This window comes from Bos taurus, chromosome 13 (assembly GCF_002263795.3).
Source record: "Bos taurus isolate L1 Dominette 01449 registration number 42190680 breed Hereford chromosome 13, ARS-UCD2.0, whole genome shotgun sequence".
In the NCBI taxonomy this organism is placed as follows: Eukaryota; Metazoa; Chordata; class Mammalia; order Artiodactyla; family Bovidae; genus Bos; species Bos taurus.
Window position 1 is genome coordinate 20,199,149 of NC_037340.1, and position 25,222 is coordinate 20,224,370.

General features: G+C 39.5%; 1 protein-coding gene and 1 pseudogene across 12 annotated transcripts in view; one reads left to right on the forward strand and one right to left on the reverse strand.

Moving 5' to 3' along the window:
- Window positions 1–25,222, reverse strand: part of CCDC7 (coiled-coil domain containing 7) — a 266,671-nt gene that overhangs the window by 159,755 nt on the left and 81,694 nt on the right. For 11 of the 12 annotated variants that reach the window (XM_059892902.1, XM_025000934.2, XM_059892904.1 and 8 more), the window contains 3 exons: window positions 16,765–16,875; window positions 6,812–6,916; window positions 3,072–3,179 (listed from right to left, as the gene is read on the reverse strand). In XM_059892902.1, the coding sequence (XP_059748885.1) occupies window positions 3,072–3,179; window positions 6,812–6,916; window positions 16,765–16,875 (324 nt within the window). The remainder of the gene's footprint in view (window positions 1–3,071; window positions 3,180–6,811; window positions 6,917–16,764; window positions 16,876–25,222) is intronic. The other variant, XM_025000939.2, reaches the window with a different exon arrangement.
- On the forward strand, window positions 1,167–1,949 carry LOC104973756 (vacuolar protein sorting-associated protein VTA1 homolog; annotated as a pseudogene).

The window sequence follows — 25,222 nt, forward strand, 5'->3', positions numbered from 1 at the left end:
GAGAAAAAATTCCAACTAAAAGTTATCAATAGTTTTGCTTTTGCTCTCTATTTAAGGGCATTCCCACTTTGCTGCTAAGTCACTTCAGTTGTGTCCGACTCTGTGCGACCCCATAGACGGCAGCCCACCCAGGCTCCCCCATCCCTGGGATTCTCCAGGCAAGAACACTGGAGTGGGTTGCCATTTCCTTCCCCAATGCATGAAAATGAAAAGTGAAAGTGAAGTCGCTCAGTTGTGTCTGACCCTCAGCGACCCCATGGACTACAGCCTTCCAGGCTCCTCCGTCCATGGGATTTTCTAGGCAAGAGTACTGGAGTGGGGTGCCATTGCCTTCTCTGATTCCCACTTAAGGTCAGTGTAAAATTTTTATAAAAATATGACCAGATAGGATTCCTGGAGTGGAGATGGCCACATTTGCTCTGCTGCTCCTACAGTTTAGGAGCATACATCATCATCTGAGGATGGCTCATAAGCTGGACAAGTAAGACCTTGTGGTTTATTACTGTCTTTTATACGTGATGCAAACTGGAATGAAGATTGATAGTAAAAACTAAATGTCATAAATTTTTATCAAAGCTAATGGATCAGTTAAAAGTTCTTAAACAGTTGGGTGATAATGAATGTTACTCAAGAAATAATAGTTGTTGTTCACTCATTTGTGTCTGACTCTTTGCAACCCCATGGACTGCAGCATTCCAGGCTTCCCTGTCCTTCACTATCTCCCAGAGTATGTTCAAACTGATGTCCATTGAATTGGTGATACCATGCAACCATCTCATCCTCTGTCGTCCTCTTCTCCACCTGCCTTCAATCCTTCCAGCATCAAGGTCTTTTGCAATAAGTCGGCTCTTTGCAGCAGGTGGCCAAAGTATTGGAGCTTCAGCTTCAGCACCATTCCTTTCAATGAATATTCAGGGTTAATTTCCTTTAGAATCGACTGGCTTAAACTCCTTGCTGTCCAAGGGACTCTCAAGAGTCTTCTTCAGCACCACAGTTTCACAGCATCAATTCTTCATTGCTCAGCCTTCTTTACAGTCCAACTCACATCCACACATGATTACTGGAAAAAAATATAACTTTGACTATATGAATCTTTGTCAGCAAAGTGATGTCTGTGGTTTTTTAATATGCTGTCTTTTTTTTTTTTTTTAATATGCTGTCTTGGTATGTCATGGCTTTTTTCCCAAGGAGCAAGTGTCTTTTAATTTCATGGCTGCAGTCTCTGCCCATTTGGAGAACTATGCTTTGAAAATGTTTTGTATACAGATAATGAAGTTCATGCTGGGTGATTTCACAAAAACATGATCAAGTCCCACTATACTGCAAGTCTTTTAACAGATGTCAAAACAGCGTTGGAGAACTCACCGATGAAAATGTATGGAAGGTGAAAGGCAACATGAAAGATAACATATTTATAATTGTTTAAAGAACGGAGAGACTTAGGACTGGTGGGACTGAAGAATATACTGATGCTGAAGAAAAATGAAAATATGGGAGCAACCTCTCTGCTCACTCAGCCACCTCAGCAATGATCTTCAACTTAGGACCCAAGCAACATGACATCAGGCAGCTATACTGGAATACAAATTCCTCTTGGTGCCCACAATCCAGCATTCCAGCTAATATCCCAGCAGAAGTTCCTCACAGTACAGGTTTAACAAGTAAAACTACCCAGCCTACTCCACAGACTACTCCAGGCACTGATTCTGCACTATACTGCAGTTTCCCAGGGAGATATCTAACTAACATCAGAGGACTCTGCTAGAGCTCAGAAATATAGCAAATATGCTGGCAGAGCTTTGCACTATGATGTCACCAATGCAGAGCAAAATCTAGAGAAGGCCCTCAAGTTACTGACTATAGTTAGAAAATGCAGTCTTTGTAGAAAAGATCCATGCTTAAAGAACAGACTAACATGCTTAAAGAACTCAATCTTCAGCTTATCATGAGCACAGTTTTAAAGACTTCATTTCCACCATCTGTAACCATGAAATCTGTGTCTGTGTATCAGATTCCTGTTGATGCTTTTGGCAGACTTAACCCGTTTTCTTTGTCCTTGAGTGGATCCAGAAGTCTCTGGATATATAGGAATGATGTGAGCAAGATTCTAAAAGTGCCCACTGAACCCTGCTTGTTCTAAAAATGAAAACATACATTTATAAAATACTTTGGGAATCAGCTTAGTATCTTAATCTACATAAATTAAGGAATCTTTAAATCTATAATTTGGACCAACAGTCCATACTAGTTCGCTATAAAATGCTAAATTGAACTTTTAATAAACACTACCAGAATACTCTAGAGACCATGTTTTTGTTTTCCTCAGAAAAATGGATATGAATGTCCCAAACTGTTAGATGAATCTGAGATTTTTAAAATTTCAACTTATATTCATATTAAACACAGAATGTATTTAAAGTTAAAATGTTCACAGAGGAAATATATTAAGGTAAAGAGGCAGAATCAGTTTTAGATGTAAGAATGACATTGGCTTCCTGTTTTCCCTTATCCATTGAAGGTGAAGATGAATTGGGATTTGCTTCATAGGAATTTAACCATGTATTAAAGAATGAAAACAACATGTTTGCAGTAATGCCTGGAAACTTGCTGTTTTGAGGTAAGGTTCTTTGCTACTATGGAATGAATTCCAAAGAGTGTACAGCTTGAAAGATGGAGATCATAAGAACATAGATTCTCAGTTGCTAATTGTATAAATTTTGTGGGGAATTGTGGATTTACAATGTCTCCTGCATTTATGCTATGTAAAAAATAAATACAAGGACTCTTTGAACTAGTTTTTTTTTAAATCCCAAATACATCTTCATGAACCAAAGAAAAGATCTTCTGACGAGTACAATTTAAATTTTTTTTCATGTATTCAAAAACTATTTATTGGATGCCTGTTTTGGGTCAGGCACTGTGCTTTTTGCTGAGGATATACTAGCAGCAAGATAGCCAAGGGTCCATCCTTGTGGTGCTCACAGTAATTCAGAGACACAGCAAGGAAACATAAAACAGTGTGACAATTGGAACAGGTAAAAAACAAGGTTATCCACAATTATTTTACTTACTGACACTTTCAGGTCCAGAAGATTTTTGTTTCTCTACATGAATTTCTGTTTCTAACTTTAAGTCTTGCTGCATAAACATGAGACTTTCATCTGATACATCATCACAAGCTACATAAAGAGACACATTTAGTGCATTAAGCAGAAGAATGGATCTTGAAATCCCTATATATTAAGTTTATACATGTGTTTACAGTATTTTTTTCCTTTTTATAAATACATAAATAAATTACCCTCATGCTAGACCTGATATGAAAATGGCGAGAAAAATTTCAATGTGTGTAAGTCTCATTATTTCACAAATGTTTGCTGATGTCAAATATATTTTATATTAGTCCCTACTTGTTTTACATTATTATAGTTTAGGTTAATATATACTCATAGACCAAATGATGAAAATGTATATGTAAAGGTTATTCATCACACCACATTTTTTATCACAAAATACTCAGAAGCACCTAAATATACTAGCATATGAGATTACTTGAATAGCAAGGTACATACTATAAATTAGGGTAATATAAATTATTATTTATACAAAGAGTTACACATAAAGCTATAAAAAAGATACTTATAACCCAACTTGGAAGGATTGCTAGATGAGAGGTTAAGTATAAACAAAAAAAATGGAAAGAGAAGATATCAAATATTCTATTTTTTTAGGAAAGAGAAGAGTAAGAAATAAAAAGAAAATGTAAGATATTTACCTTTAGGAAAAGAAATACAGGAAAGAGAAAGAGAAAATAATGTATTTGGTCACCAAAAGTTGCATGCAGAACTGGTCACAATGACTACTATTAAATCTAAACATGTTGCTGGCAGTGATGACATCCTCAATACAACTGTTTCTCATATTTAATGAGAAAATAGGTAGAGTCCCAGGGGTTGCTTTGCCCAGTGACACAAAGAAATGATAGAGATTTGGATAGTTTGACTCCACTATAAGGAAAGTAATATTGTTAAAATTAACTGGAGACAGCAGCACCTTTTCTGGTGTGTCACTGCAGACCCTCTCTTTCAGAACATTTTCCATGGCTACTATGCCCAAGGAGGATGAAGAATGGGGTAGGTGGGAGAAAAGTCATGTACACCTGAGCCTCTCCTTCCTTTACTAGCTATTATTTGCTCTTGACTGGTCCAATGGTGGTTAGTTCTCAAACAATTCTCAAAAACTTTTGAGTTTTCAAACAATTTTTGAGTTCTCAAACAATTCTCAAAAAACTTTTTTTGGCCCACCCTTACAGCTACCCAGTAAGGTGCTCTGCAAGCCACTTGAGAATCCCTTGATTCAACAAAAAAAAGTGAGGAAAGTAAGTGATGAGACTGTTTACCAGACTCAGATCTAAGTTCATTCTTGCCACTCTAACTGGTTACCTGGCTCAATTAAACCTCCTTATAAAGTGATGTCAACTGGTTCATGGCACAATCTATATGTGAACTGAAAACTTTCCAAGCAAAGAAAAAGCAGCTACTGGCAAGACACTAACTTTTCACTAGTAGTCAGAGTGATGCAAAAACGGTAATAGGGTACTTATTCCTGGATCACAGGGTCAAGATCTTTCCCAAAGACATCTATGGGTTTTCTTACCCAACAGTAGGTCTCAACAAGGAGACTGACAGGCTCTCCATCAGATATCTGGGACTAGATAATGACCTTTGGGCACAATGGGGTCCACATACTGATAACTCCTATGACTAATGAAAGTAACATTCTCTTCAACCCTTCCAGTGAATCTTGACATGAATCAGAGTGAAGCCCCTTACTTGTATCCAGATCTCTTAACCTTAAAAATAAACAAGGCTATGAGTTAGGCCAAGGTCCCTGTGTCTCCACTGGGAACATGAGGATAATTTACAAATCTCCCACCTCCCCAACATGAAGATGGGGAGGTGAGGAATAGTTTTATTCTTTGGTCTTTTTGGAGCAAGATGAGGGAAAAGTGTGTGTGTGTGTGTGTGTGTGTGTGTGTGTATCCCCAGTCCATGCTTAGAAATCCTACAACTGAGGCCATTTCAGTGGCCCTTCATAAAAAACTGAACCTAACAAACTACCAGTACCTAGTGCCTTCGACAGCCAAAGTAACTACCTAGAGGATTAAAAGCTCATTACTGAGCTTAATGAAGCAAAAGTTCTCCACAAGACTATTTCTCCATTTTAGTAACCCCATTTGGCCTGTGGATGAGGCCTCAGGTATATGGAGAGTCAATTGATTATTAGAGGCTTAATGCTGAGCACAGAAGAATTGATGCTTTTGAACTGTGGTGTTGGAGAAGACTCTTGAGAGTCCCTTGGACTGCAAGGAGATCCAACCAGTCCATCCTAAAGGAGATCAGTCCTGGGTGTTCATTGGAAGGACTGATGTTGAAGCTGAAACTCCAGTACTTTTGGCCACCTCATGCGAAGAACTGACTCATTTGAAAAGACCCTGATGCTGGGAAAGATTGAGGGCAGAAGGAGAAGGGGACAACAGAGGATGAGATGGTTGGATGGCATCACTGACTCAATGGACATGGGTTTGGGTGGACTCTGGGAGTTGGTGATGGACAGGGAGGCCTGGTGTGCTGCAGTTCATGGGGTCGCAGAGTCGGACACAACTGAGCGACTGAACTGAACTATGGAGAACAGTATGAGGGTTCCTTAAAAAACTAAAACTAGAACTACCATATGACCCAGCAATCCCCCTACTGGGCATGTACCCTGAGAAAAGCATAATTCAAAAATACACATGCACCTCAATGTTCATTGCAGCACTATTTACAATACCCAGGACAAAGAAGCAACCTAGATATTCATTGACAGATAAATGGATAAAGAAGATATAGTATGTATATACAATAGACTATTACTCAGTCATACAAAAGAAAGAAATTGGGTCATTTGTAGTCACACATGGTTGAACCTAGAATCTGTCATACAAAGTGAAGTCAGTCAAAAAAAGAAAAACAAATATCAAGTATTAACAAATATATATGGAATCTATAAAAATGGTACTGATAAACCTATATGCAGAGAAAGAAAAGACATGCAGGCATAGAGAATGGACTTGTGGACAAAGAAAGGGAAAGAGAAGTCAGGACAAACTGAGAGATTGGGACTGACATAAATACACTACCATGCATAAAATAGATAGCTGGTAAGATAGCTACCTGTGTACAATACAGGGAGCTCAACTTGTTGCTCTGTGGTGACGCAGATGGGTGGCAAGGGGGACATAGGGTGAGAAAGATCCAAGAGGGAAGGAATACATGTATACTTACAGCCAATTCATGTTGTTGTACAGCAGAAACTAACACAACATAACATTGTAAAGCAATTACACTCCAACTAAAAAAAAGATCCTATTATAAACCATAATGGAAAAAGAAGGAAATGGTAACCCATTCCAGAATTCTTGCTTGGGAAATCCCATGGACAGAGGAGCTGGGTGGGCTATCATCCATGGAGTCACAAAAGAGTTGGACGTGACTTAGCAACTAAACAGCAACAGGAACAATGATAAACCATAATGGAAAAGAATATTTTAAAAAAGAGTGTATATATATGTATGTATAACTGAATCCTTCTGGTATATAACAGCAACTAACAACAAAAACCAAGTATACTTCAATAAAAATAAATAAGAAAAATAATCTTTAAAATAAAATACATGCCACATACATATTTGTGAACCAAAGAAAAAAGATAATTTGATGAGTTTAATTTAAAATATTTATTAAAAATTATCTATACTTAGTATACTTACTAGTGTGTCCTTCCCTTCTGTGACTTTTTCCTTTCTTTACATGTTGTTGGATTTTTGAATCTAGATTCTCATGCATACGCTTTTTATCTCGTACTTTATCATGAGCTATATAGAGAGATACATTTAGTCTGCTAAGTGAATAAAACAGATATTATTGTGAAATCTCTAATTTCAAATTTATAATAATTGTACAACAACATTTTCTCTTATTTTAATAAAATTTTAAATGAATTGCCACAATGCTAGATCCACATGAAAATTGTGAGATCAATTCTGATAGATGTAAGTTGAAGCTGTCTGCTTCATAAACATTCCTAGGAATCAAATATTTGTATATTAGTCTCCAGTTTTCTTGTGTTATTTACACTTTAGGTAAATATATATTTATAGGCCAAATAATGAAAATGTGTATGTACAAGTTTTCCATTACAATATTATGTATAATTACAAAATAATTAAAATCAGCAAATATATAAACATAGAAGATTGGTTGATTGGTTGAATCAAACTAAAGTATATATTATAAACTATGGTAAAGTATAAATTACAGTACTTGGTAGTATAAACAAGTGTACCTATTGCTGCAAAGGAAATGCAAAAAAAAAAAAAAAAAAAAAAAAACCTCTACAAAATGATTTGGAGGGATTTCAAGGAGGTAGTATTAGGTGGAAAAAAAACCTGAAATGAGTATCTTGCATGCTACCTTTTGTGAAAGAAAGGGACATAAGAAAGAAATACAAAAACAGGGGGCAAAAGAGTTATTTTTCAATCAAACATGGAGAAGACAAACCAAAAAACAATTTAGTTGGATACCTACAAAAGGAGGGTGAGGACTACGGAATGAAGGGAAGGTATAAGAAAGGAATGACACTTTACATATATCGCTTTGCCCATTTATTACCTTTGGGAAAAGGTCCATGTTTTACATATTTAAAAAATAAAAAGGAAGACTAACATTGAAAGCAAACTTGAAGCTACTGAAGGAAAAAATAAGCACAAATTCAAGTAACTCATCAACTATGAACAACCATCAGCTGCTGAACCACCATTGACAGGAGGATGTTGGAATCCACCAAGAAAAAGATACCCCATGTCCCAAGACAAAAGAGATGCCACAACAAGGCAGTAGGAGGGAGACAATCACATTAAAATCAAACCTCATACCAGCCAGAGATGCTTGGAGGGCACAAACAAAACCTTATGTGCACCAGGACCCAGGGAAAGGACCAGTGATCCCTACAAGAGTCTAAGCCAGACCTGCCTGAGAGTGTTTGAGGGTCTCCTGTAGAGGCATGAGTCAGCAGTGGACTAACATGGGAACAGGAGCACTGGCAGCAATAGTCCTGGGAGGTGTGGCATGTTGGCATTAAGTCCTCTTGGAGATCACCATGGGTCCTACTAAAGAGCCTACAGTCCTGACACAGAGACTGCAGACTCTAGGACTGGGCCACCTCAGGCCAAACTACAGGGAGAGACCACAGCCCCACCCATCAGCATAAAATTGGATAACAGATTTACTGAGTATGGCCCACCCCACCAGAGTAAGACCCAGGTTTCCCCACAGCCAGTCCCTTAAGAAGCTTCCACAAGCCTCTTATCCTCTTCCATCAGATGGCAGACAGAATGAAAACCATAATCACAGAAACTAACCAAAATGATCACATGGATCACAGCCTTGGGTGACTCAATAAAACTATGAGCCATGCTGTGCAGCACCAGCCAAGACAGATGGGTTATGGTGGACAGTTCTGATGAAATGTGGTTCACTGGAGAAGGAAATGGCAAACGACTTCAGCATTCTTGCTTTGAGAACCCCATGAACAGTATGAAAAAGGCAAGAAGATATGACACTGAAAGAGCCCTCCACGTGTCCAATATGCTACTGGGGAAGAGTGAAGAAATAGATCCAGAAAGACTGAAGAGGCTGTGCCAAAGTGGAAATGAGGCCAGTTTCGGATGTGTCTGGTGGTGAAAGTAAAGTCTGATGCCATAAAAAGCGATATTGCATAAGAATCTAGAATGTTAGGTCCACGAATCAAAGTAAATTGGATGTGGTTAAACAGGAGATGGCAAGAGTAAACACTAACATTTTAGGAATCAGTGAACTAAAATGGACAGAATTGGGCAAATTTAATTCAGATGACCATTATATCTACTACTGTGGGCAAGAATTTCCTCCATTTCCTCTCCTCTCTAAGGGAAATGGAGGAAATTCCTCTAAGGAGAGGAAATGGAGAAGCCCCATAGTCAACAAGAGAGTCTGAAATGCAGTACTTGGGTACAATCTCAAAAACTACAAAATGATCTCAGTTTGCTTCCAAGGCAAACCATTCAACATCACAGTAATTCAAGTCTATGCCCCAACAACTGATGCCGAAGAAGCTGAAGTTGAACAGTTCAATGAAGACCTACAAGACCTTCTAGAACTAACACCAAAACAAGGTGTCCTTTTCATCACAGGGGATTGAAATGAAAACAAAGGAAGTCAAGAGAGCTAGCTGCTGCTGCTGCTAAGTCACTTCAGTCGTGTCCAATTCTGTGCAACCCCATAGATGGCAGCCCACCAGGCTCCCCCCTCCCTGGGATCCTCCAGGCAAGAATACTGGAGTGGGTTGCCATTTCCTTTTCCAATGCATGAAAGTGAACAGTGAAAGTGAAGTCGCTCAGTCGTGTCCAACTCCTAGAAACCCCATGGACTGCAGCCTACCAGGCTCCTCCATCCATGGGATTTGCCAGGCAAGAGTACTGGAGTGGGTTGCCATTGCCTTCTCCAAGAGATAGCTAGAGTAAAGAGCAAATTTGGCCTTGGAGTACAAAATGAAGTAGGGCAAGGATAATAGAGTTTTGCCAAGGGAATGCACTGGTCATAGTTAACACTCTCCCAACAACACAAGAGATGACTCTACAAATGGACATTACCAGATGATCAATACTGAAATCAGACTGATTATATTCTTTGAAGTTGAAGAAACAGCAGCTCTATACAGTCAGCAAAACAAGACCCAGAGCTGAATGTGAGCTCCTTATTGCAAAATTCAGACATAAATTGAAGAAAGTGGGGAAAAACCACTAGGTCATTCAGGTATCACCTAAATCAAACCCCTTATGATTATATAGTAGAAGTAGCAAATAGATTCAAAGAATTATATCTGATAGAAAGAGTGCCTGAAGAACTATGGATAGAGGTTTGTAATACTGTATAGGAGGTGGTGAACAAAACCATCCCAAAGAAAAAGAAATTCAAGAAGGCAAAATACTTGTCTGAAGAGGCCTTACAAAGAGCTGAGAAAAGAAGAGAAGCGAAAGGGAAAGATACACCCATCTGAATACAGAGTTCCAAAGAATAGCAAGGAGAGATAAGAAAGCCTTCCTAAGTGATCAATGCAAAGAAATAGAGGAAAACAGTAGAATGGGAAAGACTAGAGATCTCTTCAGGAAAATCAGATACACCATGGGAACAGTTCATGCAGAGATGGGCACAGTAAAGGACAGAAAAATGATAATGACCTACACAGAAGAACTGTACAAAAAAAAGTCTTAATGACCAGGAGAGAGTGCAACATCTTGGAGTGTGAATTCAAGTGGGTCTTAGGAAGCATTTCTACGAACAAAGCTAGTGTAAGTGATGGAATTCCAGCTGGGCTATTGAAAATCCTAAAAGATGATGCTGTTAAAGTGCTGCACTCAATATGCCAGCAAATTTGGAAAACTCAGCAGAGGCCACAGAACTGGAAAAGGTCAATTTTCATTCCAATCCAAAAGAAGGGCAACGCCAAAGAATGCTCAAACTACCGCACATTTGTGCTTATTTCACATGCTTGCAAGGTAACGCTCAAAATCCTTCAAGCTGGGCTTCAACAGTACATGAACTGAGAACTTCCAGATGTACAAACTGGTTTTAGAAAAGGTAGAAGAACCAAACAACAAATTGTCCACATCCATTGGATCATAAAAAAAAGCAAGAGAATTTCAGAAAAGCATCTACTTCTGCTTCACTGACTACACTAAGGCCTTTGACTGTGTGGATCACAACAAACTGTGGAAAATTCTTAAAGAGATGGGAATACCAGACAACTGACCTGCCTCCTGAGAAATACATATGCAGGTCAAGAAGCAACAGTTAGAACTGGACATGGAACAACAGACTGGTTCCCAACTGAGAAAGAAGTATTTCAAGGCTGTATATTGTCACCCTGTTTAATTAACTTACATGCAAGAGTACATCACATGAAATGCCAGGCTGGATGAAGCTCAAACCAGAATCAAGATTGCTGGGAGACATCAAATAAACTCAGACACGCAGATGACACCACCCTAATGGCAGAAAGTGAAAAGGAACTAAAGAGCCTCTTGATGAAGGTGAAAGAGGAGAGTGAAAAAGCTGGCTTAAAACTCAACATTCAGAAAACTAAGATCATGGCATCTGGTCCCATCACTTCAGGGTAAAAAGACAGGGAAAAATATGGAATCAGTGACAGACTTTATTTTCTTGGGCTCAAAAATCACTGTGGACAGTGACTGTGGCCATGAAATTAAAAGATGCTTGCTCCTTGGAATAAAACCTATGAAAAAACAAGACAGCGTATTAAAAGAAGAGACATTACTTTGTTGACAAAGGTTTGTCTAGTCAAAGTTATGGTTTTTCCAGTAGTCATGTACAGACTTGAGAGTTGGACCGTAAAGAAGCCTGAGCACTGAAGAATTGATGCTTTCTAACTGTGGTGCTGGAGAAGACTCTTGAGAGCCCCTTGGACTGCAAGGAGATCAAACCAGTCAATCCTAAAGGAAATCAACCCTGAATATTCATTGGAAGGACTGATGCTAAAGCTCCAATACTTGGTCCCCCTGATGTGAAGGGTTGACTCGTTGGAAAACACACCGATGCTGGAAAAGACTGAGGGCAGGAGGAGAAAGGGCGATAGAGGATGAGATGGTCAGATGGCATCATCGACTCAATGAACATGAGTTTGAGCAAACTCAGGGAGATAGTGATGGATAGGCAAGCCTGACGTGCTGCAGTCCATGGGGTGGCAAAGAGTTGAAAATGACTGAACGACTGAACAACAGCCCCATCTTAGGCAAGAGAGTAGGCACAAAAACATTCACAAAAATTTCAGTAGGCTTTTTTCTCCTATTTGTATCAGTTAAGTGATTGTGAAACAGTTTTACAAGTATTCTAAGATGGCTTAATATATAAATGTGTTGATGTTTCTTAAAGTCAGAATCCACACTGTGGAAGGACATACACATATAAAATGAAGGAAGGCAAGAACAAGCCCTAAGTGTATTACCTGGAATTGAAGGGGTCTGTAAGAACTCAGTTTCCAAATATGTCTATGTATGGGTATATGCATATATATATATTCACTTTTATGTGTATGTAGTTTAGCTACATATGAATGCACACACGTGTGTGTGTGTACACACACTGATGTTTCAATTCTATGTTAAAACACTATATATGATCTTTTATACCATAAGAAATTACAAAACTGTCAGTCCTTATTTGGGAAAGCTTCCAACCCTACACTAACAATGTACAGATCCAGGCACTAGAAATAGTTGCAGTCAGGCTGACCCTTAACCTACACTTCCAGCTGACCATGATCTTAAACTTTTCTGCCAAGGAACCTCCATACAGATGATTCCTTGAGACAATGTACTATTCAGATGCCCCTACCTAGACCATCTTACTAGGTTTACCTGGAAAACACTGTTCTCAGTCTGACTCAGTGTAAAGAACTTATCCACTCCAAACTCTGCCTCCTTGCCCTTTCCCTGGGCCCAGGATCCTTAAAACAGTGGGAGGCAGTTTGTTGGAGGCAGTGAAATGTTGCCTTCACTCTCTCCTGTCTATGACGACACACCTGACCCTTGCCCAGTGCTGTTCTGTGGGGAAAACGGAAGACTAGTGGAGCTTCAGCCCTTTTCTGTTTATAGTTTATACTATCAGAGTAAATGAATAAAGGGTTAATTTTACTTTGTACAGTTTGTTATTTTAATTGGCCAACTTGACAACTATCAGCTCTTTCTCTGAGAAACGGGCACAGTGAGCAAAGTGACCAATGAAACATAATGCTTTTCTGAAAACGTGAAATCTCTTTAGATCCCACAAAGCCCTAGGAAAAGGAGTATGTCAAGGCTGTATATTGTCATCCTGCTTATTTAACTTATATGCAGAGGACATCATGAGAAACGCTGGGCTGGAAGAAGCACAAGCTGGAATCAAGACTGCCAGAAGAAATATCAACAACCTCAGATATGCAGATGACAACACCCTTATGGCAGAAAGTGGAGAGGAACTAAAAAGCCTCTTGATGAAAGTCAAAGAGGAGAGTGAAAAAGTTGGCTTAAAGCTCAACATTCAGAAAACGAAGATCATGGCATCTGGTCCCATCACTTCATGGGAAATACATGGGGAAACAGTGGAAACAGTGTCAGATTTTATTTTGGGGGGCTCCAAAATCACTGCAGATGGTGACTGCAGCCATGAAATTAAAAGACGCTTACTCCTTGGAAGAGAAGTTATGACCAACCTAGATAGCATATTCCAAAGCAGAGACATTACTTTGCCAACAAAGGTCCGTCTAGTCAAGGGCACTCCACTCCAGCACTCTTGCCTGGAAAATCCCAGGGACGGAGGCGCCTGGTGGGCCACAGTCCATGGGGTCGCTGGGAGTCAGACACGACTGAGTGACTTCACTTTCCCTTTTCACTTTCGTGCATTGGAGAAGGAAATGGCAACCCACTCCAGTGTTCTTGCCTGGAGAATCCCAGGGATGGGGGAGCCTTGTGGGCTGCTGTCTACGGGGTCGCACAGAGTTGGACACGACTAAAGTGACTTAGCAGTAGCAGCAGCAGTAGTCAAGGCTATGGTTTTTCCAGTGGTCATGTATGGATGTGAGAGTTGGACTGTGAAGAAAGCTGAGCACTGAAGAATTGATGCTTTTGAACTGTGGTGTTGGAGAAGACTCTTGCTAGTCCCTTTGACTGCAAGGAGATCCAACCAATCCATTCTAAAGGAAATCAGCCCTTTAGATGTTAACACCCTTTAGATGGGTGTTCTTTGGAAGGAATGATGCTAAAGCTGAAACTCCAGTACTTTGGCCACCTCATGCAAAGAGCTGACTCATTGGAAAAGATTCTGATGCTGGGAGGGATTGGGAGCAGGAGGAGAAGGGGACGACAGAGGATGAGATGGCTGGATGGTATCACCGACTCAATGGATGTGACTTTGAGTGAACTTCAGGAGATGGTGATGGACAGGGAGGCCTGGCGTGCTGCAATTCATGGGGTCACATAGAGTTGGACGACTGAGTGACTGAACTGAACTGAGAGATGATTTGCATCACTCTTGGACTATGTAAATGGATTACTGCAAGGTTGTCCAATGGAACACTCAACCAGTAATGCCAATGAGTCTCAGAAAGTGCTGGTGGAGGCCACAGAGCACCCTTAGAAGGTTCTCATAAATTGTTAAGACTTCTGGTTTTAGGGAAATATTGGTCCTTCACTTTAGCCCCCAAACTCACATCAGTTTCCCCAATGAGTCAAATTAGAAATTGAACTGAGGGACTCTAAGAGAGCTAGGGAAATAATTCCTGAGTTCATGGTTATGGTTCTCCAGAGATGGACATAAAAGTCATCAGAGACCCAGAAAGCTGAGTTATATACTCTATGACTATTGTTAGTTCTAAGTCCTGACAGAGACTGATGACTTTAATGAAAAAGGATGTAAAGGACTTTCCAATCACTGCCCAGCAACCTGAAGAGATTTTCAGAGACTTGGGTCTTACCAGACTCAGATCTCTAGGTTCACTTTTGTGAATCTTATTGGTTAGCAAGCTCAATCAAATTTCTTCATAAGTTTGTATCAATTAGTTGTCACATAGTCAGATCTTAATTGGTAAATTTTCAGGCATCCAAAAATTGGTGGCTGCCAGAAAGAAAAAGTGATATAATAATGCTCCCTCTACTGGATATTATAGGCAATGACCTTACCTAAAATCTGTTGCCCTGATTCCCATACAACAGGGTATCAAAGGAATAAATTAACACTCTCCACTGAGGTACTCTTGTTACACTATGGGCTATGAGGACCTAACATGTAGCCCCACTACGGTCAACTTTGTGGTGGCCACTATGAATAAAACAAGTGCTATCTTCTCTACTTTTATCAATGAATCTTGAGACAGATCAGAAACTAGCATATACACTTATCCTGATTCTCAGCTTTCAAAAATAAACAAAATAGGGCTATACCAAAGCACCTATTTACCCGGTAAAGATATGAGAGGCTATTCCAGAACAAAGTTTGAAAGGCAGTTGGAGGAGAATCACATTTCTTGGGCTTTTTGGATCGTGGTACACTAATATCTGTAATCCTCACAAGCCCTGGCACTAGAATGAGGGGGAAACAGATAATGCTGTCTGTTTTGGGGCCACCACCACAAACAGAAACCTTTTCCAGGCCATACTATGGTATGCTGCATTGTTATTGCCTTCATCGCTGAATGTATTATTGGTAGAGATGTATTATTTAGGTGACTCATCACTCTTATTCACTACCAAGCTGTGACAGGATTTGATAATGTTAGGATATTTTAATGGGGCAGGCTGGAAGATCTTGAGCCACCCAACTACCAGAACCTAGAACCCTTATCTGTTAGATACCAAAAACAATACTGACATGCTGGGTGTAAAAAATAAATAGCTGCCCTTGTTGCTGAGCTTAAACAAGCCAAAAAATTCCACAGACTATATCTGCATTCAATAGCCCCTTCAGGAAAAAAAAAAAAAAATAGCCCTATCAGACCTGTGCACAAAACCTCAGGTGCCTACAGACTAACATGATTAAGGCTGCACAAACTGTAAGTACCAACCTCACACTGGTATTGTGACTGTCACAGAAGCTATTGCCCAAGGTAAAGGAACTCAGTCTACAGCAACCAACAACTTGAATACTTATCAGCATCTCTCTTCATGCCAATGACGATGATCAATTTACCTCTATGTAGAATTAATTGAAATATGCCACTAATGTCCTTCCACAGGGACCTCTCAATTCCCCATCTGCCTATCTTCAATGGGTAGAGCATGACTGAGATAAAGTCCCACTCACAGAGGGAATGATAGCCTTGCTATATTGATGACATCTTTCTGGTGGGCCCAGACAAGCACCATCCCACAAGGACTGAACATCCTGTTGATCCATATGGGACAATATAGCTGGGCCATTAATATAGACAAGGACCTAGTATCCAAGTGAAATTCCAGTGTGTGACCTGTAGCAGATAAAAATCTTACTCCAGAGATGTTTGCAAATCTTTGGGTCCTCTCTTCCTCAGGATTATTTATTTTAAATGTATTGATGGGACTTTTGATGGGATTCGTTGACTATTAACACATTTGCATGCTGCCCACAGAGATATGATGCCACATGTCTAAGGAGTTACCATAAAGGCTATCCCCTTTGAGTGGAGACCCAGCCAAAAAGATGCTCTGGAAGACTTCCGACAGACCATTCAAGCTCCTTCCCTGGACTCCTCTGAGTCTCCATTTGTTTTCTGAGTTACTGACCTCTTTGTAGCTTACTGACATTGTGCCTATAGCAAAAAGACACTGACAGAGGTCAGAGGCAGCCATTGGTCATTCAGAGCAGAAATTTCCCAGGTTGGCTGAAAGGTACATAGCCTTAGTGAGATAACTACTCATCTATTATTGTCCTTAATGGATACTGAGCATGAAATAGTCTTAAGGTCAGAAATTCCAACTAAACTGTATCAAGAACTTCATTTTTGTTTTTAAGCTGCCTTAAAGTACTCACACTTTAAATCAAAATGTAAAATTTTATCCATACAAAACATATGCTGAGATATATCTTCATGAAACAAAAAAGATCTGATAAGTTTAATTTAAAATGATATGAAGTTATTTATGATTATGATGCTTACTAGAGAGTCTTTCCTTTTTGAGAGTTCTTTGCTTCTTTACTTGCATTTGGGTTTTTGACACCAAATCCTGATGGTTAAGCATAACCTTTTCATATGATGCTTCATCATAACCTACATAAAGAAGTGCATTTAGTCCACTGAATAGAAAAAACAGATCTACTGTGAAATATCTAAACTTCAAATTTATACAAGTGTACAGAACAATTCTCTTTCATTTTGATAAAAAATAATCATAATGCTAGATATGACATAAAAATTGTGAGAAAAGTTTTAGTGAGTGTTTTGAATATATTTCTATCAGTCTCTAGTTTTCTTGGGTTATTTATACTTTAGGTCACTATCAATCATAGGTCAAACAATGAAAACACATAGGCACAAGATGACTCACCATAGCATCATGTGTAATTGCATAATATTCAAACTACCTGAATATTCATAGATCATTGCTTGAATAATCTAGATACGTACCATAAACTATGATATGTTATAAATAATGGTTTAAAATGTGACACAAACAGCTGTACATATAGCTATAAAATGAATGAAAAAGTTATTCAGACATGAAAGAATTTCCAAGAAAGAATGTTTTGTAAAAAATAAAAGTGAAAAAGTATATATTTAATATATTACCTTTGAGGTAAGAAAGAAGGGGAAGTTAAGGGGAAAATTAAGAAAAATAGACACATTTACAAATGATTTAAAGAAATAATAAACCAGAGGACAATATAATACATGGTTACTTACAACAGAAGGGGTAAACTGGGGCATACAGGGGAAAGGATTCAGGAAAACATGATCCCTTGCAATCTCTTTTAGAGGTAGGTTGATATTCTATATATTCCAAACTTGAAAGCAAATTAGGGGGGCGGTCCTAAGATGGCAGAGGAATAGGACAGGGAGACCATTTAACCCCACAAATTCATCAAAAGAACATTTGAACGCTGAGCAAATTCCACAAAACAACTTCTGAATGCTGGCAGAAGACATCAGGCACCCAGAAAGGCACCCCATTGTCATCGAAAGGAGGTAGGACAAAATATAAAAGATAAAAAGAGAGACAAAAGAGGTAGGGATGGAGATCCATCCCAGGAAGGGAGTCTTAAAAGAGAAGTTTCCAAACACCAAGAAATACTTCTCACTGGGGTCTGTGGGGAATCTTGGAATCTCAGAAGCCATGTAACCAGGAGGAAAAATCAGTCAATCAATAATTAAAACCCACAGATTATATGCCTAACGACAACTCCCAGTGCTCCCAGCTGCCACCAGCAAGGGGGGATGAACAGGGAGGTGCAGGCTGCATTGCTTAGGGTAAGGACTGGGCTGGAATGCCCTGAGGGCAATCTGAGGGAACTAAAGTGAGATAGCAACCCAAACTGTGGGATAGCCAGAAAGAGAGAGAGAGAGAGAGAGCGAGAGAGAGAGAGAGAGAGAGAGCGAGAGCGAGAGAGAGAGAGAGAGAGAGAGAGAGAACTATCCTGTGAAAAGCCCTAACTTGAGGCACTGCCAGGCCCGTTCACAGAACAAAGGACTGAGCAAACACCAGAGGAGAGCTAGCAGGCTGCGGACCAGCCCATCCTCCGCCAGAGACACTAGGCAGGGGGGAAGCCAGAGCCGGAAAGGGGCAATCGCAGCCCCAGAAAGGCATCCTCTACCAAACTGCAAACAGGCTCTGTTGCTAACCACGAGTGACGGTTGACATCCGCCAGGAGGGTCACAGCCAGAGATCAGCTCCCCAGAAGAGACACATGGCACACCTGAGAAGGCACGCCCATTGTACACCCAGAAAACCAAGCTGCTGGGAAGGGGCAGGCAATAAGATGCACCCCCAACCTGGGGGTGACTGCGCTCGCCAAGCACCTGGCCACCTGAGCTGCTCGGACCTGGGAAGGGCACAAAACGCAGGCCCAACCGAGTCTGCGCCTTTGTGGAGTACCCGAGAACCTGAACCTGAGCGGCTTAGACCTGGAAAGTGCACGCAACCCAGGGCCTGCCTCAGACAGTTCCTGGCAGAGCAACCTGGAGCCTGAGCAGTGTAGACCATGAAAGCTCACACGCTTGAGTGGAGGCAAACCCACTGCAGCTGAAACACTGCGAGCACCCCCCACACATGCCAGTGATGTTTGTTTGCAGGGTTCTTCCCTCCCCACAGCATGACTGAACAAGTGAGCCTAAATAAGTGACCACCTTCCCCTTGTGTCAGGGTGGAAATTAAACACTGAAGAAACAAGCAAACAGAAGAAGCTAAAATAAACAGAAGAAACCTCTTTGGAAGTGACAGGTGCAACAGATTAAAACCCTGGAGTTAGCACTGACTACATTGGAAGGGGTTTATAGATCTTGAGAAGTATAAGCTGGATCAAGGAACTATCTGAAATTGAACTGACCTCATACTGTCTGCAATAACTCCAGAGAAATTTCTAGATATATTTTTACTTTTATCATTTTTTAAATTAATAAAACTTAAAAAAATTTTAAGGCCTCTATTACTCTTTTAATTTTCATTTTTATAATCTATTACCTTTCAAAAAAAAGAGACTACTTTTAAAGCAAACTTCATATATATATTTTATAATGTTTGTGACTTTGTTTTTTAATATTGTATTTTTGAGAGCCTAACCTACTCTAGATTTTTAATCTTTGCATTTTGATATTTGTTATCAATTTTGTACCTTTAAGAACCCAATCTTCGGTACCCATTTTTACTTGGGAGTGTGATTACTGGCTTGACTGCTCTCTCCCCATTTGGACTCTCCTTTTTCTCCACCAGGTCGTCTCTATCTCCTCCCTCCCCCTTCTCTTCTCTACCCAACTCTGTGAATCACTTTGTGTGTTCCGGGCTGTGGACAACACTTAGGGAACTGATTACAGGCTGGATCTGTCTATCTCCTTTTGATTCTCCCTTTTCTCCTCCTGGTCACCTCTGTCTCCTTCCTCCCTCTTCTCTTCTCTGTGTAACTCCGTGAACATCTTTGAGGGGTCCAAACTGTGGAGAGCACATAGGGAATTGATTACTGGCTAGCTTGCTCTCTCCCCTTTTGATTCCCCCTCTTCTCCTCCTGGTCACCTCTATCTCTCTCCTCCTCCTTCTCTTCTCCATGTAACTCTGTGAACTTCTCCAGGTGGCCCTCACTGTGGAGAAACTTTTCATCATTAACCTAGATGTTTTATCATTGGTGCTCTACAGATGAAGAAGTCGTGAGGCTACAGTAAGAATAAGACTGAAATCCAGAGGCAGGAGGCTTAAGTCCAAATCTTGACAACACCAGAGAACTCCTGACTTCAGGGAACATTAATCGATAAGAGCTCATCCAAAAGCCTCCATACCTACACTGAAACCAAGCATCACCCAAGAGCCAACAAGTTCCATAGCAAGACATACCACACAAATTCTCCAGCAACACAGGAACACAGCCCTGAGCTTCAATATACAGGCTGCCCAAAGTCATACCAAACCCACTGACATCTCAAAACTCATTACTGGACACTTCATTGCACTCCAGAGAGAAGAAATCCAGCTCCACCCACCAGAACACCGACACAAGCTTCCCTAACCAGGAAACCTTGACAAACCACCTGTCCAACCCCACCCACAATGAGGAACCTCCACAATAAAGAGGAACCACAAACTTTCTGAATACGGAAAGGCCACCCCAAACACAGCAATATAAACAAGATGAAAAGGCAGAGAAATACCCAGCAGGTAAAGGAACAGGATAAATGCCCACCAAACCAAACCAAAGAGGAAGAGATAGGGAATCTACCTGATAAAGAATTCCAAATAATGATAGTGAAAATGATCCAAAATCTTGAAAACAAAATGGAGTTACAGATAAATAGTCTGGAGACAAGGATTGTGAAGATGCAAGAAATGTTTAACAAGGACCTAGAAGTAATAAAAAAGAGTCAATATATAATGAATAATGCAATAAATGAAATAAAAAAACACTTTGGAGGGAATCAACCATAGAATAACAGAGGCAGAAGATAGGATAAGTGAGGTAAAAGATAGAATGGTAGAACTAAATGAAGCAGAGAGGAAAAAACAAAAATGAATTAAAAGAAATAAGGACAATCTCAGACACCTCTGGGACAATGTGAAATGCCCCAACATTCGAATCATAGGAGTCCCAGAAGAAAAAGATAAAAAGAAAGGCCATGAGAAAATACTTGAGGAGATAATAGTTGAGAACTTTCCTAAAATGGGAAGGAAATAATCACCCAAGTCCAAGAAACCCAGAGCATCCCAAACAATGCAAAACATCCCAAGACACATATTAATCAAATTAACAAAGATCAAACAGAACAAATATTAAAAGCAGCAAGGCAAAAACAACAAACAACACAAGGGGATTCTCATAAGGATAACAGCTGATCTTTCAACAGAAAGTCTTCAGGCTAGAAGGGAATGGCAGGACATACTTAAAGTGATGAAAGAAAATAACCTACAACCCAGATTACTGTACCCAGCAAGGATCTCATTCAAATATGAAGGAGAAATCAAAAGCTTTACAGACAAGCAAAAGCTGACAGAATTCAGCGCCATCAAACCAGCTCTCCAACAAATGCTAAAGGATCTTTTCTAGACAGGAAACACAGAAAGGGTGTACAAACTTAATCCCAAAACAATAAAGTAAATGGCAATGGGATCATACTTATCAATAATTACCTTAAATGGGTTGAATGCCCCAACCAAAAGACAAAGCCTGGCTGAATGAATACAAAAACAAGACCCCTATATATGTTGTCTACAAGAAGCCCACCTCAAAACAAGGGACACATACGGATTGAAAGTGAAGGACTGGAAAAGATATTCCAGGCAAATAGAGACCAAAGAAAGCAGGAGTAGAGATACTCAGTTCAGTTTAGTTGCTCAGTCATGTCTGACTCTTTGCGACCCCATGAATCGAGCATGCCAGGCCTCCCTGTCCATCACCAACTCCCAGAGTTCACTCAGACTCACATCCTTTGAGTCGGTGATGCCATCCAGCCATCTCATCCTCTGTCGTCCCCTTCTCCTCCTGCCCTCAATCCCTCCCAGCATCAGGGTCTTTTCCAATGAGTCAACTCTTTGCATGAGGTGGCCAAAGTATTGGAGTTTCAGCTTCAGCATCAGTCCTTCCAATGAACACCCAGGACTGATCTCCTTTAGGATGGACTGGTTGGATCTCCTTGCAGTCCAAGGGACTCTTAAGAGTCTTCTCCAACATCACAGTTCAAAAGCATCAATTTTTTGGCGCTCAGCTTTCTTCACAGTCCAACTCTCACATCCATACATGACCACTGGAAAAATCATAGCCTTGACTAGACAGACCTTGTTGTAGTCATATCACATAAAATAGACTTTAAAACAAAGGCTGTGGAAAGAGACAAAAAAGGACACTACATAATGATCAAAGGATCAATCCAAGAAGAAGATATAACACTTATCAGTCCTTCCAATGAACACCCAGGACTGATCTCCTTTAGGATGGACTGGTTGGATCTCCTTGCAGTCCAAGGGACTCTTAAGAGTCTTCTCCAACATCACAGTTCAAAAGCATCAATTCTTTGGCGCTCAGCTTTCCTCACAGTCCAACTCTCACATCCATACATGACCACTGGAAAAATCATAGCCTTGACTAGACAGACCTTGTTGTAGTCATATCACATAAAATAGACTTTAAAACAAAGGCTGTGGAAAGAGACAAAAAAGGACACTACATAATGATCAAAGGATCAATCCAAGAAGAAGATATAACACTTATAAATATATATGCACCCAACATAGGAGCACCACAATATGTAAGGCAAATGCTAACAAATATGAAAGGGGAAAATAACAATATCACAATAATAGTGGCAGACTTTAAGAGTCCACTCACACCTATGAATAGATCAACTAAACATAAAATTAACAAGGAAACACAAACTTTAAATGATACAATTGACCAGTTAAACCTAACTGGTCAATTTCACCCCAAAACAATGAATTTCACCTTTTTCTCAAGTGCACATGGAACCTTCTCCAGGATAGATCACATTTTGGGCTATAAATCTAGCCTTGGTAAATTCAAGAAAATTGAAACCATTCCAAGCATCTTTTCTGACCACAATGCAGTAAGATTAGATGTCAATTACAGGAGAAAAACTATTAAAAATTCCAACATATGGAGGTTGAATAAAACACTGCTGAATAACCAACAAATCACAGAAGAAATCAAAAAAGAAATCAAAATATGCATAGAAATGAATGAAAATGAAAACACAACAACCCAAACCTATGGAACACTATAAAAGCAGTGCTAAGGGGAAGGTTCATAGCAATACAGGCTTACCTCAAGAAACAAGAAAAAAGTCAACTAAATAACCTAACTCTACACCTAAAGCAACTAGAAAAGGAAGAAATGAAGAACTCCAGGGTTAATAGAAGGAAAGAAATCTTAAAAATTAGGGCAGAAATAAATGCAAAATAAATAAAAGAGACCATAGCAAAAATCAACAAAGCCAAAAGCTAGTTCTTTGAAAGGATAAATAAAATTGACAAACCATTAGTCAGACTCATCAAGAAACAAAGGGAGAAAAATCAAATCAATAAAATTAGAAATGAAAATGGAGAGATCACAACAGACAACACAGAAATACAAAGGATCATAAGAGACTACTACCAGCAATTATATGCCAATAAAATGGACAACTTGGAAGAAATGGACAAATTCCTAGAAAAGTACAACTTTCCAAAACTGGACCAGGAAGAAATAGAAAATCTTAACAGACCCATCACAAGCACAGAAATTGAAACTGCAGTCCGAAATCTTCCAGCAAACAAAAGCCCAGGTCCAGACGGCTTCACAGCTGAATTCTACCAAAAATTTAGAGAAGAGCTAACACCTATCCTACACAAACTCTTCCAGAAAACTGCAGAGGAAGGTAAACTTCCAAACTCATTCTATGAGGCCACCATCACCCTAATTCCAAAACCTGACAAAGATGCCACAAAAAAAGAAAACTACAGGCCAATATCACTGATGAACATAGATGCAAAAATCCTTAACAAAATTCTAGCAAACGGAACCCAAAAACATCATGACCAAGTGGGCTTTATCCCAGGGATGCAAGGATTCTTCAATATCCACAAATCAACCAATGTAATACACCACATTAACAAATTGAAAAATAAAAACCATATGATTATCTCAATAGATGCAGAGAAAGCCTTTGACAAAATTCAGTACCATTTATGATAAAAAAAAAAAACCCTCCAGAAAACAGGAATAGAAGGAACATTCCTCAATATAATAAAAGCTATATATGACAAACCCACAGCAAACATTATCCTCAATGGTTAAAAATTGAAAGCATTTCCCCAAAGTCAGGAACAAGACAAGGGTGCCCACTTTCACCATTATTATTCCACATAGTTTTGGAAGTTTGGCTACAGCAATCAGAGCAGAAAAAGAAATAAAAGGAATCCAAATTGGAAAAGAAGAAGTAAAACTCTCACTGTTTGCAGATGACATGATCCTCTACATAGAAAACCCTAAAGGCTCGACCAGAAAATTACTAGAGCTAATCAATGAATATAGTAAAGTTGCAGGATATAAAATCAATACACAGAAATCCCTTGCATTCCTATACACTAACAATGAGAAAATAGTAAGAGAAATTAAGGAAACAATTCCATTCACCGTTGCAATTTAAAAAATAAAATACTCAGGAATATATCTACCTAAGGAAACTAAAGACCTATATATAGAAAAGTATAAAACACTGGTGAAAGAAATCAAAGAGGACACAAACAGATGGAGAAATATACCATGTTCATGGATCTGAAGAATCAATACAGTGAAAATGAGTATACTACCCAAAGCAATCTATAGATTCAATGCAATCTCTATCAAGCTACCAATGGTATTTTTCACAGAGCTAAAACAAATAATTTCACAATTTGTATGGAAATACAAATAACCTCAAATAGCCAAAGCAATCGAGAACTGAGAATGGAGAAGAAGAATGGAACTGGAGGAATCAACCTGCCTGACTTCAGGCTCTACTACAAAGCCACAGTCATCAAGACAGTATGGTACTGGCATAAAGACAGAAATATAGATCAATGGAACAAAATAGAAAGCCCAGAGATAAATCCATGCACCTATGGACACCTTATCTTTGACAAAGGAAGCAAGAATATACAATGATTAAAGACAATCTCTTTAACAAGTGGTGCTGGGAAAACTGGTCAACCACTTGTAAAAGAATGAAACTAGAACACTTTCTAATACCATACACAAAAATAAAATGGATTAAATATCTAAACCTAAGACCATAAACTATAAAACTCCTAGAGGAAAACTTAGGCAAAACACTCTCCAACATAAACCACAGCAGCATCCTCTATGACCCACCTCCCAGAGTAATGGAAATAAAAGCAAAAATAAACAAATGGGATCTAATTAAAATTAAAAGCTTCTGCACAACAAAG